The sequence below is a fragment of the Seriola aureovittata genome, chromosome 23, assembly GCF_021018895.1.
Source record: "Seriola aureovittata isolate HTS-2021-v1 ecotype China chromosome 23, ASM2101889v1, whole genome shotgun sequence".
Taxonomy (NCBI): Eukaryota; Metazoa; Chordata; class Actinopteri; order Carangiformes; family Carangidae; genus Seriola; species Seriola aureovittata.
Window position 1 is genome coordinate 18,588,225 of NC_079386.1, and position 14,958 is coordinate 18,603,182.

Sequence of the window (14,958 nt, forward strand, 5' to 3'; positions counted from 1 at the left end):
GAAGAGTCGCGAGGAACAATAGTCAAGTAAGATTTTCGCGGCGGATTGAAGCGAGAGTTGCAGTAAAATGTCTAAGTCCGAGGTTCTGAGAGGTTTTGTTACCGAGAGACTCGCCGCCGCCTCCCAGGAAATCTTAGCGGCCGTGGACGGACTCGTAGCCGGGTACGAGGAGGAGGCGTCGGGCCTCAGACAGGAGATCGACCGGCAGAGGAGACTACTGGAGGTTGTCCTGCAGCCTCGGGTCATACTCAACAAAGCCGGTTGGTCATTCTGTTTTAGGCGTAAAATTTTAAATCCAAGAACCACAAAGTTTCCTCTGTTTCTGAGTGAATCGTCCTCTGCAGCGCGAAGCTGTGGCGGGCTGTTGATTCATGGTTGTTTTCCCCACGTGTTGCTGCTCCCTGGTTATGTTGCATGCCAGATGTACGGTTAGACACAGGTGTTTTATGTTCAGGTGTTGTATCATGTCTTCAGCACATACAGACTTTAGCTTTAACATAAAGGAAATTGAATAGCAAATTTTCAAGATGGAGTTTTGCAGAGATGCTTCTAATTCAGGATTTAACAACTAGTCAAGCTTTGGCAGAACATGTAGGACAGAACCAGCACGTTCTACTATTGTAGATAATAACAATAGTATTGATACTGTTGATACTGCTACTAATAATGATGATCAAAAATGATTGTGAAACATTAATTTTTCTCATTTTTTCTGTAAAACTTGCTTTAGTGAGCTGGAATAAACAATATCACTTCTGTTCAATAGTTTCAAAATAAAATACTCACAGTCACGCACATTTGCAGCAATATATAGTGGAAATAATTGATTTCTGCTTTTTGTTCAGGTGTGAAGCGCAGCAGGAGACTCCGCCATGATGAAGAGGATAACGAAGATGAGTACGACAAGAATCTGGATATGAATAACAGAACTCCATCAAGGTTCCTACTTAACTTTTGTTGTCATTATTATTTTGTCCACATGTTTACTGGGGGTGCACGATTCAGAAAATCACAAGATTCGATTCAAAATTGATTCTCGATTCAAAAACGATTCTCGATTCAATACATTTATACATTTGATTCCAGGTCTTTGTCTTCCAGAGGTGAGTTAGAGCAGAGGAAGCAAAGCGGACCTCAGATCAGTGAAACTCAGAACCACGTGGACCTCAGGATCCGATTCCAGGAGAACCTACAGACCAAAGTACCTTCAAAAAAAGGTCATTTAAAAAGTGAATTAAAATAAATGTATGGGGAACTGGGGACAATGTTTTATTATTCACACAGGAAAGATCATCTCTGTCCTTTAAACGCACAGTATGTAACTTCTGCCTCCAGGTGTCTCTCAATCCAAATAATGACAAAAGATGGCGTTGGATGACGTCATGAAATAGTGTGGCCTCATGGGAGTTGTTGTCTCCATCACCGCCATCTTCTCCCAGTTTTGATTCTTTCAGTGTCCGTCGTTCTGGAAATCAAACAGACCTGATCTTTAGAACTGTAAAAAACAATCAATGAAACAGTTTCACATTTACAGTCAGTGTTTCACTGACGCTGAACGACGGACAGATTAAAGAGAAAATCTAAATATCAACAGGTTATTACGGATAGGCCAATTATCCACAGAGGAGTCATCCTCCCCGAAACAAACGGACCAGGGAATGAAAACAGTGGAAAAACCCATGAAACAGTTTCACTTTAAGAATCAGTGATTTTCCGACACAGAACACAACGTCTCCAGTGGCTGGGAACTGAGCTGTCTAACATTTACTGAAAATGAAATGTTACACAGAAGGATTTTAATTGCAGAACTTGTTCTAATCAAATATTTTTAGGTTGTTGTACTATTACATTAATGAAGTAAAGGGTCTCAATACTTCTTCCTCCCCTGCTGCTTGTTTTCAGAATGAATGCTGCAAATCTGCAAAAGAATCATCACTGATGTCACTGACATTCAGTAAAGACTATATGAAGTCACAGTTGTCCATTATGCCTGTGTTTCATTGTTCCCTGCAGATGTTCAGCATCTGTTCGTGATTAAAGAAGAGGTTCCCCCTGAGTTGAGCCCTCGTCTGGATCAGGAGGAACCAGAGAGCCCAAACATTAAAGAGGAACAGGAGGAACTCTGGACCAGTCAGGAGGGAGAACAGCTTCAAAGGTTGGAGGAGACTGATGATACCATGGTCCCACTCACTCCTGTCCATGTGAAGAGAGAGGATGATGATGATGATCCTCAGTCTTCACAGCCTCATCCAAGTCAAACTGAAAGGAGCAGAGAGGCAGAGCCTCCGTCCAGCAGCTCAGCTCAGCAGATGGAAACAGAGGCTGATGGAGACGACTGTGGAAGATATAAACCAGACAGGAACTTAGATCCACATGGTCACCTTCAACCAGACACAGATGAACAGGTCTTAGATTCCTCCGAGACTGAAGACAGTGACATTGATTGGAAGGAAGTCCATACAGCTGGGAAATCATTTGATTGCAGTGTTTGTGGGAAGAGATTTAAGCGACGGACGTCGTTAAATATGCACACAAGAGTCCATACAGGAGAGAGACCATTTAGCTGTGATGTTTGTGGGAAAAGATTTAAGTGGCGGGGGGTAGTTAAGAGGCACATGTACGTGCATACTGGAGAGAAACCATTTGGTTGCGGTGTTTGTGGTAAGAGATTTAATCGTCGGGAAAACCTTAAAGGGCACACAAGAGTCCATACGGAAGAGAAACTGTTCAGTTGCAGCTTTTGTAGCCATCCATTTACAGCTTCTTCAAACAGGATAAGACATATGCAGATATGTAAACACAAGTTTGTTATTAAGGGCAGCAGCACTTAGTGAAGCAGCAGAGTTGCAGGTTGAACTGAAAGAGCCTCATTTCAGCATAATTACAATGGCGAGCATCGATCACGGTTAACTGTAATATCCTTAGTAATTCTTTATTATCTGTATTTACTTCTATTGTTTATCTGAGTTGTATTTTTGAATATATTTTTACTAAACTACTATTCGCATTTAACGTAACAAAGTTCTGTTACACCTCAGGTGAATATATTTTTGGTTGTGAAATAAATTCAGAATTTAATATGCATTTGTCTGGTGTATGTTGTTTTGACTTTGGCCATTGAGTGAATTTTCTCCTTAAAATATATTGGTCTCTTTTGTCAAAGATTTGAACCTGTTAAGCCCTAAGCCTAAAATCTGGATGTTGGTAGTATTCCTCACCTAGACAGTCGTATCCAAAATAGATCAAGAATAGCTCCACAACCATCAGGTCCATTTGCAAGAGCTGGGTCAGTATGGATAGGTAAGACCTCAGAGAAGTTATTCCATGTGTCAGTAACATTGTGACTGTTACTATAGCTGAGTAAACTTTGATAAACCAAAGGAAAAATTATATATTTTTTCCTCACCTAGAATTTATTTTATATCAAACAATGGATTACACCATGAGAACAATGGTCCCATGCACTGGGATGCCACTGGTTTCATTCAGCAACTTCATGACTACAACTCTAACAATGTAGGTAGAAATTCAAGAAAGCTTCTAGTAGGAATGGGGCCAGACTGTCTCTCCATTTGGACACTTGGATAGTCAAGGTACCCAAAGTGTGCCACAACTGCTATCTTATGTTGATTTTACTTCGTAGACATTGTAAAAGTGAAAAATAAACATAAAACCTACTAGATACAAAGTTCAAGATACAATAAAGGTTGAATCTGTTGTGCGTCATGTGTAAAATCCTAATCTGTGCCGAAAGTCTCTAGTACTTATACACGGGTGTAGTATTGTGAGAAACCAAGTCTCGTAGGAGTGTGACATCCCGTTCGAAACCTGGCGAGATGTAGAAAACGATGGCACTGTGTTTTTAATCAGTAGTACCACTAAACATGCACTACATGGAAATCTCAGTCAACTTCCCTGGAAAATCATGTGGATAGACTCGAAATGACCACGTAAGGGTAAGGAAACTATATTTGTTGCCTTTAAATAGAACCGCTTTTGGGTTTGATGGAATATTTGACATGTGGACTTTAAAATGAGAAGTTTGACCCCGTGTTTGCTTTAGAGCTACGCTTCACTGTCCGTTTACATTGATAGGTGTGTCTTCTTTTGCAACAGAAATATTGAAATTATTGCCAAACAAAGATTGAATTAACTTGGACTGTTGGTTTGGTAGCGTTAAGGCCTCATCTTTTACCCTATAAACAGATCTACGGTGCAGAATTAAATCTTGACGAAATGAGAGTTAATATTAAAATGTTCAGAACCCATTTAGCTTAAAGTTTTTCCAGCAAACATCACAACCAAATGGTTTCTCTCCTGTATTTATGCACCACAACATGAACCTGTCTGAAATCACTGCTGTCTTTACTGAATGTCAATGAGATCAGTGATGATTCTTGCAGATTTTCAGTTGGAGGTTTACTTTATTCAAAGAACTAATATAACAATGTAAAAATGTTTTATTACAAATACTAATACTTCATTTACAATCCTACTTAAATAGAAGTAAAAAAGTATCATCAGCTAAATGTATAAAATATTTCCTTTGGACTCTCCTCTGGATTGAGAGAGAACTGCAACAGCCTTCACCCAATAACTTCATTCTAATTCAGAATAAAACTATTTATTTCTCTAACAAAAATACATGAACTCAGACTGTCACAATGAAAAAGGAATTTAGTATACAGTTTCAAATATTCAAAAGTACAGATGTGAGAGATGATTAAAAACCAGTTCAACAATAAAAGAAAATACAAATGTGAAAGAGCGACATCAAATATTACAGTTAATTGTCAACACTCTTTCATGCAAACTTCAACAGTAAATGCAACTTAAATGCAGCATTTGAATTATGCTGTGATGAGCTCTTCGCCTCAGTTCAACCAGCAACTATGAAAACTTCAGTTCCTGCTGCTGCCCTCAGTAACACACTTGAGTTTGTGTGGCAAGCAATTTTTAAGTTATACAAACAGTAACTGATCGATGTCTCCCCTGTATGGATCATCATGTGCCTCGTAACGCAAACACTGCAGCGAAATGCTTTCTCTCCTGTATGGACTGTCGTCCTTCAGCTGCTGCTGTCCGTTATATCTTTTCCCGCAAGCAGCGCAACCATATGGTTTCTCTCCCGTATGTTTTCTAATGTGCAACTTAAAGTTCCTCTGAGACTTAAATCACTGAAGTCTTTACTGAATGTCAGTGAAATCATTGATGATTCTTGCAGATTTGCAATTGGAGGTTCATTTGGAAACAATCAAAAGTGGAGGAAGAGGTATTCTCTACTTTATTAAAAGTAATGTGATTTAAGTACTAACACTGCATTTAAAATCCAACTTAAAAATAAGTAAAAAAGTATCAGCTAAATGTATAAAATATTTTCTTTGGATTCTCCTCTTCATTAAGTCAATGTCTGAAAACAACAACAATAGAACAGTTACAACTTGTTTCATCAGTTACTGAATTAAATTAACTCTGAATTCATTTCCCAAACAAAACACATGAACTCAAACTGTCACATGAAAACAAAATTTAGATACAGTTTCAAACGTGAGCAATGATGAAACCCAGTTACAAAATAAAAGAAAATAAAAATGTGTTACAATGGCATCAAATATCACAGTCAACTTGTGCGACTCTTATAGAAACTTCAACAGGAAGTCAGCACTTCGATTACAGTGATGAGATCTTCCAGTTCAGTTCAACCAGCAACATGAAGCTTCAGTTGCTGCTGCCTTCAGTAACACGCTTGAGTTTACATGTCTCCTCATGCTTCTTGAAGTTTGACCAATACGTGAATAGTCTGCTGCAAAAACTGCAACTAAACACTTTCTCTCGTGTATGGATCACCATGTGCCTCTTATGATGACTCTTTCGCTTGAATTTTTCTCCACACACATCACAAACAAATGGATTTTCTCCTGTGTGGATTTTCATGTGCCTCTTACGATGAATCGTTCGCTTGAATTTTTCTCCACACACATCACAAGCAAAGGGTTTTTCTCCTGTGTGGATTTTCATGTGCCTCTTATGAGTCATATTTTGCTTAAATGTTCTCCTACACACATCACAACTAAATGGTCTCTCTCCTGAATGGACTCTCATGTGGCCCATAAGGTTCCCCTTCGACTTAAATCCTCTTCCACAAACATCACAACTAAACGGTTTCTCTACTGAATGGACTCTCATGTGGCCAATAAGGCACCACTTTGCCCTAAATTCTTTCCCACAAACATCACAACTAAATGGTTTCTCTCCAGTATGGACTTTCATGTGGCAAAAAAGGTATCCCCTCGACTTGAATCTCCTCCCACAAATATCACAACCAAATGGTCTCTCCCCTATATGGACTTTCATGTGCCTCTTACGATGAATCTTTCGCTTAAAATGTTCCCCACACACATCACAACCAAATGGTTTCTCTGCTGTATGTATTTTTATGTGTTTCTGCAGAACCCGCATTCTTCTAATTTTTTTCCCACACTCAGGGCAGCTGAAAGGCTTCACATCAGAGTTACATCCTGTATCACTTACATGGACTTCTTTACTTTTCAAACCTGACTCAGGTGTTCTGGTTTCCTTCCAATCATTTTCACTGTCTTCAGTCTCGGAGGACTGTGTGACCTGTTCATCTGTGTCTGGTTGAAGATGACCATGTGGATCTAAGTTCCTGTCTGGTTCAGATCCTCCACAGTCGTCTCCATCAGCCTCTGTTTCCATCTGCTGAGCTGAGCTGCTGGACGGAGGCTCTGCCTCTCTGCTCTCTTCAGTTCGGCTTGGATGAGGCTGTGAAGACTGAAGTTTCTCCTCGTCATCCTCACTCTTCACATGGACAGGAGTGAGTGGGACCTTGGTATCATCAGTCTCCTCCAGCCCTGGAAGCTGTTCTCCCTCCTGACTGGTCCAGAGTTCTTCCTGTTCCTCTTTAATGTTTGGGCTCTTTGGTTCCTCCTGATCCAGACTAGGGCTCAACTCAGGGGGAACCTCTTCTTCGATCATCAACAGATGCTGAACATCTGCAGGGAACAATGAAACACACGCATAATGGACAACTGTGACTTCATATAGTCTTTACTGAATGTCAGTGACATCAGTGATAATTCTTTTGCAGATTTGCAGCATTCATTCTAAAAACAAGCAGCAGGGGAGGAAGAAGTATTCAGACCCTTTACTTAATTGATATTAGTAGTACAACAACGTAAAAATATTTGATTGTAGTGCTGTATTTAAAACACATGTATCAGCTAAATGTACCAACATATCTTGTTCAGACTCTCCCCTAGATTTAAAAAGACACTGCAACATGTGTGACCCAGTGTCTCAAAATAATACAATATTGAACTGTTACAACTTGTTTAGCCAGTAACCAAAAGTGCCAGAGACGGTCTACCCCAAGTTAAACATTAAAATCTGAATGGAATAATAACAATTTACACAGCTAAAAAAAAACAAAACGAAAAAAAACACCATAGACCCTCTGCTCAGCATCAACCACTAGGACACTGTTAAAGAGCAGCCGGTGCACATACTGCAGCATTTAGCAGCTAATGAGCCACATCTTTCTCTCAAGAGTTGGTGGATACCAAAACTTGAGTTTAATGAGAGTATTGGCGTCAGTTTCAAACAAACTACATTATAAAGCAGCTGCTTCATATTAGTAATGAAGCAAATCTAAATGGCTTTTCTGACAGTATGAACCCTGCACCACTCCTGCCAAAGCACCTTTATCATCCTGTCATTATGGTGCAGAATGAATTCCGATTAGAATCAAACTCTTAACATTACAATGTTCGAAAGGAAAAGAGATGAAAAACATTTTAAACCAGAAAATACACTAAATGGCCAATGTCAAAAAAATATACACTGTTCTTCAGACAGAAAAAAAAAATCAAAATTCCTTGTAAATTAAATGTGAATTTATTTCAAACAATTACATTTACTCAAGCTGTCACAAAACTTCTTTACCTTAAATGGGAATACTAATCAAAGCTGCACAATTAATCGGAATTTTTTCAAAATCCCATTATGTCCAAGTGCAATATCAAAAACGAAGGTGCTACAATTTTTTTGATCAAGATAAAATGTGTCACAACATTTTTGTGCCTTGTTAGCACCACAAGTGTTGTGATGCTAACAAGGAAGTAGTAAAGGAAAATGTTTCTTTGGTACAAGACTCAACAAAAATCTATGTAACAATATTACAGCCACATTTGAACTTTTTTTTTTTTTTTCATTCTGACTTTAAACTCAGAATTCTGCGGGAAAAAAAATTCACATGGCCTGTATTCTCTTCCGTAAAAATCACATCATTTTACATTTTTTTCATGAAAAATTAAATTCAATTGAAATGACAGTATCTGCCAAAATAATGGCAATGGGATTTTTTCTTTTTGTGGTATATTGTGCAGCCCAAATAGTAATTTAGTATACATTTTCAAATATTCAAGAATACAAATGTGAGAGAGGACAAAACTCACTTAAACAAAAAGAAAATACAAGTGTGCAAGAATTAATAAAAATGTTACAGTTCACTTGAGTAACACACAAAAACTATGCTCTTCTAGTTCAGTTCAACCAGCAACTCTGCAGCTTCAGTTACTACTGCTGCCCTCAGTAACATGTTTGCGTTTACATCTCTTAAAGTGATTTTGCCTGTTTGTATAACTTATGAATTGCTTGCCACACAAACAGCAACTAAACGGTTTCTCTCCTGTATGGACTCTTATGTGCACCTTAAGGTCTGTCTGTCGCTTAAATGTTTTTCCACAAACATCACAAGCATAGGGTTTCTCTCCTGTATGGACTCTCATGTGGACCTTAACATAATCCCGCCGGTTGAATTTTTTCCCACAAACGTCACAACCAAACCGTTTCCCTCCTAAATGGACTTTCATGTGCACCTTAAGATAACTCTGCCGGTTAAATGTTTTCCCACAAACATCACAACCAAACGGTTTCTCCTCTATATGGTTTCTCCTGTGCGTTGCAAGGTTCCCTTTTACCTTAAATTTTTTCCCACAAACATCACAAACAAACGGTTTCTCTTCTGTATGGATTTTCATGTGGAGTTTAACTGCCGACTGCTGCTTAAATTTTTTCCCACAAACATCACAATCAAACGGTTTCTCTTCTGTATGGACTTTCTTGTGGACATTAAGTTCAGACTGCCGCTTAAATGTTTTCCCACAAACATCACAACCACATGGTCTCTCTCCTGTATGGAATCTGATGTGCATCTTAAGATAGTCATGTCTGTGAAATCTTTTTCCACAATCATTACAACCAAACGGTTTCTCTCCTGTATGGACTCTCATGTGTGTCCGCATAACCCACTTCGTGGTAAATCTTTTCCCACACTCAGAGCAGCTGAAAGGCTTTTCACTACTTTTAAATCCTGTATCACTAACATGGACCTTATTAATTTTCAAACATGACTCAGGTGCTCTGGTTTCCTTCCAATCAACGTCACTGTCATCAGTCTCGGAGGACTCTGTGGCCTCTTCATCTGTGTCTGGTTGAAGATGACCATGTGGATCTAAGTTCCTGTCTGGTTCAGATCCTCCACAGTCGTCTCCATCAGCCTCTGTTTCCATCTGTTCAACTGAGCTACTGGACGGAGGCTCTGACTCTCTGCTCTCTTCAGTTCGGCTTGGATGAGGCTGTGAAGACTGAGGTTTCTCCTCGTCATCCTCTCTCTTCACATGGACAGGAGTGAGTGGGACGTTGGTATCATCAGTCTCCTCCAGCCCTGGAAGCTGTTCTCCCTCCTGACTGGTCCAGAGTTCCTCCTGTTCCTCTTTAATGTGTGGGCTCACTGGGTCCTCCTGATCCAGACGGGAGCTCAACTCAAGGGGAACCTCTTCTTTAATCATCAACAGATGCTGAACATCTGCAGAGAACAATGAAACACACACATTATGAAAAACGGTGTCTTCATATTGTCACTGATATCACTGGTGTCTTTACTGAACCCTCCATTCTCTTCTCTGTGGACACCAACAGCATTTCCTGCAGCAGTGAATTACACTTTTTCAGTCTGCAGATGACGTGGCACCAGTGCTCTGTCTGAAAACAATCAGGCTGTAAACAACCTGGTCTGGACATTTTGGAAAAACTCTCTCAAGCTCAACCTCACCAAAACTCAGGAGCTGTGCTGTAAGAGCAGAGAAAAATCAGACCCACAACAACCACAATTTAACTGTTCAGTTAATTTTTCAGTAACTCACACACCAAAGTTTTATTAATTCAGAGTCACCAGCATCATAAACCAGCAAGACGGCAAAGTGGTGGTGAGTCCCTACATTGATGGGGTTGTGAAGTCAGACTGTCCATTCCTCAATTATTTATATTCCTTTAGTCCAGAAGATTCCACAGATCGCAAAAGCAAGAAGGGTATTTTAAGTTTTCCAAGTCATTAATATCGTCAAGTCTATTGCAGACTGCCAAGCATCTTTATTCACAGCACTTCTCTCCACATCTCTGCCAATTCCTTCCTTCAGGCTGCCTGGCAGTGGGTAGGCTTGGTCAGGGTTTTTCCTCCAAAGAGAATTGCGAGGCGGCTGCCTGCATCAAATTTTGTGCCACCTCAGCCTCCCGCCAAATTCTAGTACTTGTTTTCTCGGTTCTCTGTGGATTTGATGTTTGTAACTGCAAGTGCGGCTGCATGTCACTACGGCAAAGTAGTGGCGCTGTATCGTAATCCGTGCATCAGGCAGAGCCATCCGAAACTGCCAAAGAAGAAGAATATGAACCACCTCCTGCCCGAGGAAGGTAGCGACTTGATTTTGTGGCTCTTCAAACAGGTGAATAGGGTTGCCACCCATCCCGTATAATACGAGATCATCCCATATTTGGAAATAAAATGATTCTAGTACTTGTTTTCTCCTCAAAGTGCTGTGAATAATGTAAACCAGTTGCCACCTTTTTTCACATAAAAAGGTGGCAACTATGGCTCAAACTGATTAGGCAGCACCAATGCCATTGTAACAGTGAACCATTTGTTTACAGCAAGACATGGGTGGTAATTGTAGTTGTAGTCATCTGGTCAATGATTCGGGTGAACTGACCCTTTAGAGTTATAATATGTAACTTTTCCACTTTAACGTGTCTCAAAATGACTACACCTATGTTATATATTTGTTATATATTTTTTAGTTGTGACCTTACATTATCCCAAATGTTTCCAGCAATTCTCAAACCTAGAGAAATACATAAGTTTAATATGGCAAAGCTCTGTGTCATTTGGTCGCTTGTCAATGACATCACATCCCCTATGATCATGGGTTAATGGTTGCCTTCAGATGCTCAAAACATACTTTTATTTAATTTAAAAGCTGGAGTAGGTAATCTGGGAGATGTAAGCCTGAGTTAGCTAGATTTTGAAAGTATCCTACCAAAAAAAAAACCCACACTGTCCCTTCAGGCATCCCTCCAAGGCCACTCCGTTGTGATATCCCAATACGGAGTGACATTCACAAGTAAGAAAAACATACACTCACCAGCCACGTTATTAGGTACGCCTGTTCAACTGCTCGTTTACGCAAATATCTAATAGGCCAATCACATGGAAGCAACTCAATGCATTTAGCTTGTAGACATGGTCAACACAATCTGCTGAAGTTCAAACCGAGCTTCAGAATAGGGAAGAAAGGTGATTTAAGTGACTTTGAATGTGGCATGGTTGTTGGTGCCAGTCAGGCTAGTCTGAGTATTTCAGAAACTGCTGATCTACTGATTTTCACACACAGCCATCTTTAGGGTTTACAGAGAACGGTCCGAAAAAGAGAAAATATCCAGTGAGCGGCAGTTGTAAGGGTGAAAATGCCTTGTTGATGCCAGAGATCAGAGGATAATGGCCAGACTGGTTTGAGCTGATAGAAAAGCAACTCAGTAACTCAAATAACAACCTTCTTACAACCGAGGTAAGCAGAAGAGCATCTCTGAAAGCACAACACGTCGAACCTTGAAGCAGATGGGCGACAGCAGCAGAAGACCACACCGGGGCCACTCCTGTCAGGTAAGAACAGGAAACTGAGGCTACAATTCACACGGGCTCACCAACGTTGTACAATAGAAGATTGGAAAAAACGTTGCCTGGTCTGATGAGTCTGGATTTCTGCTACGACATTCAGATGGTAGGGTCAGAATTTGGCATGAAAGCATGGATCCATCCTGCCTTGTATCAACGGTTCAGGCTGGTGGTGGTGGTGTAATGATGTGGGGGATATTTTCTTGGCACACTTAGTAACAAATGAGCGTCGTTCAAACGCCACAGCCTACCTGAGTATTGTTGCTGACCATGTCCGTCCTTTTATGACCACGGTGTACCCATCTTCTGATGGCTTCTTCCAGCAGGATAACACACCATGTCACAAAGCTCAAATCATCTCAAACTGGTTTGTTGATTATGACAGTGAGTTCACTGTACTCAAATGGCCTTGACAGCCACTAGATCTCAATCCAATAGAGCACCTTTGGGATGTAACGGGAACGGGAGATGTGCATCATGGATAGGCAGCTGACAAATCATCAGCAACTATGTGATGCTATCATGTCAATATGGACCAACTGAATCTATGCCACGAAGAATAAAGAAGTCAAAAGGGGGTCCAAGCCGGTACTAGATAGGTGTACCTAATAAAGTGGCCAGTGAGTGTATAAGATTACCATAATGAATGTAAACAACCAACAAGACTGTTACTCACTGCTGTCAAGCTAGTATGTTTGGTAATATGGCAATAACTAAGGTTATATATCAGGCAAAGCTAAAACATCAACAGACTTAGCTACACTATTAATACTAAGTTAGCTATACTACTAGTACAACTAACGTTTCTTTTGAACCTGCTGCTTTGAAGCTGCATGTCTATGAAAAAACATTGCATCACCTGCTGCAGCTCTGTCTGAGCTCTGTGATCCAAGATTGGTGTTTGGTATGTTACAAATGACATCAGCAGATGCTCCTGAACCAGGCCCTCCGGTTACAGGTCTTTCTACCTGATGCATTAGCCAGAAATGTCCACACATGTGTAAGGGAAAACACAACATCACAACCCCTGTGTTTTCATGCTGCCACAAAGGGAATCATATACAGTACCAGTCAAAAGTTCAGGACAGTGTGTCCAAACTTTTGACTGGTACTGTATCAAGTATTTTGCTGTCCCTTTTCCCAGGAGAATACCAAGTAATATTTTTATACATAACTTGTGTAAATATTCAAATTTGTATTTTATTATTTTGCATTCTTCTTTATATGAACAATCTGTTCTGACTTTTTTGAATGCCTTTTTCCTTAAACTTACAGCATAAACAGTGAACCAAATTCATTTAGTATAACTTTGTATGCTACACAAAAAATACTAATCCAATGTGGTATGAAACTTGTTTATTGTATTTTTATGGACATAAATATATATATATAACATTACTGAAATACTTTTAACAATGCAAAATATATACACATGTATCATTGCCATACACAATATATTTACTATGGATTATAGGCAGAGGTGAGTGTTGGCTGACGGGTCAGGCTCTATATGTGGCATCATGTGGGCGCTGTGGTTATCTTCTTCTGCTATGACAGCGACTGCCTTATAGAAAGAATAATCACAATTAGCCATCAACTCAACAATAATGACATTTAGATAACTAGATATAAATCTCTTTATAGGATGTATATCACACAGGACTATTGCTACATAGAAATACAGCTCTAAGGTTATTTTGCTGAGAGGAAGTTGGTTTAATGGGTATAAAATACTTATTTGAGAGGGTTGGTTAGTGCAGTTATGTGTGGCTGACAGACAGGTACACGAATCATTAATTCAATAATATTTTTCTAATATGAGAAATGGTCTCAACTTGTAGGCTAAAGTAGGACTACATGAACCAATATTGTGAGGAATTCATGAATGTATAACAAAAGAGCTACACAAGAAAGGAGGGTGCATTTACATTGATAGTGGTCTAAACAATTACACCAACCTAACACCGTCTTAAAAGCTTTGTATATTTGTAAACGCGTCGACAACGACCTGATTCTTAGCGGTTTGAAGAGCTAAGCTACTTCCCCGTCACATAAAGTTGCACTCACAGTTGGGAGAGAAACTGAAATGGTGGAGGTGGAGCGGGGGTGGTGGTCTCATCAATCCCCATTTTAAAATGGTATGGAAGTTGAGTCTTTATCACAACTAAAAAAACACAAAACACAAAGTCCCATTCGCAGTCGTTACAGACATAAAGATAAAGACTATGAAATGACATCTGCTCATCACAACTACACTAAAGATATTGCCAAACAAATAGGCTGCACAGATTACATACAAGGCAACGTTATGTGTAAACATAGCTACACTGTCTACTAGCACAGCTGATGTTGCTTACACCCATTGCGTTATCTAATGTTAGCTTTGGCTAATACATAAAACATAAGTAGGTTTATGATTAAATAGCCAAAACAACTTATGAAGCAGGTATTTACACCCCCCCCCCACTTCCCAAACCAAAACAAACAACGTAATTACCTGTGTAACATAAATACAGCCACAATCGAGTCACTTTTTATCTTGTCTGTTCCTCAGTTGTCTCCATCAAGCTACGTCAGTGCTGATTCTTGCATTGTCCAATTTTATTTTCGTTGCAGCCTTTTCTGCGTCTGTCTTCTTCGAGTGAAGCTGCTGATGAAGTCCAGGCCTTAAGTGGAATTGGTTGAACTTTCTCTGCCATTACTGTGCGTCTTCTTCCTCTTCTTCACCTGCAACTACCACTTGTCTGAAACAGGAGCAGCTCGGTGATGCAGCAGTAAGCGCGAGTGCACGGCCAGAGTATGCGCAGTCATGCTAGTGAGGTTGACAGACGGGTAGGCCGGCCGATCATTACATCCAGGCTGAACGCAATGATTGACCGGAGTTTTTACAGCACGGTAATTGACACTGTTTATTGTCAGAGCATTTAATTTGT

The 14,958-nt window shown here is 39.9% G+C and overlaps 2 protein-coding genes across 9 annotated transcripts in view; one reads left to right on the top strand and one right to left on the bottom strand.

The window, feature by feature from the left end:
* Positions 1–14,775, top strand: LOC130164296 (zinc finger and SCAN domain-containing protein 12-like). Of its 5 annotated transcripts, none has more exons than XM_056368944.1 (4): positions 1–26; positions 846–939; positions 1,087–1,217; positions 2,014–3,084. In XM_056368944.1, the coding sequence occupies exons 2-4, from the start codon at positions 917–919 to the stop codon at positions 2,829–2,831; spliced, it is 972 nt and encodes a 323-aa protein (XP_056224919.1). In that variant the 5' UTR covers positions 1–26; positions 846–916; the 3' UTR covers positions 2,832–3,084. The 5 variants fall into 5 exon arrangements, with proteins under 5 accessions (XP_056224919.1, XP_056224917.1, XP_056224918.1 ...); XM_056368942.1 differs by lacking the exon at positions 1–26 and adding an exon at positions 68–260; XM_056368943.1 differs by lacking the exon at positions 1–26 and adding an exon at positions 68–260 and having other exon boundaries at positions 1,102–1,217.
* LOC130164274 (zinc finger protein 260-like) overlaps positions 1,245–14,958 on the bottom strand; it is a 26,850-nt gene continuing 13,136 nt past the window's right edge. For 2 of the 4 annotated variants that reach the window (XM_056368903.1, XM_056368906.1), the window contains one exon: positions 7,896–9,886. In XM_056368903.1, the coding sequence (XP_056224878.1) occupies positions 8,589–9,886 (1,298 nt within the window). In that variant the 3' untranslated portion in view covers positions 7,896–8,588. Of the gene's footprint in view, positions 1,466–3,194; positions 7,014–7,895; positions 9,887–14,958 lie in introns of those variants that run through there. The other 2 variants (XM_056368908.1, XM_056368904.1) reach the window with 2 other exon arrangements.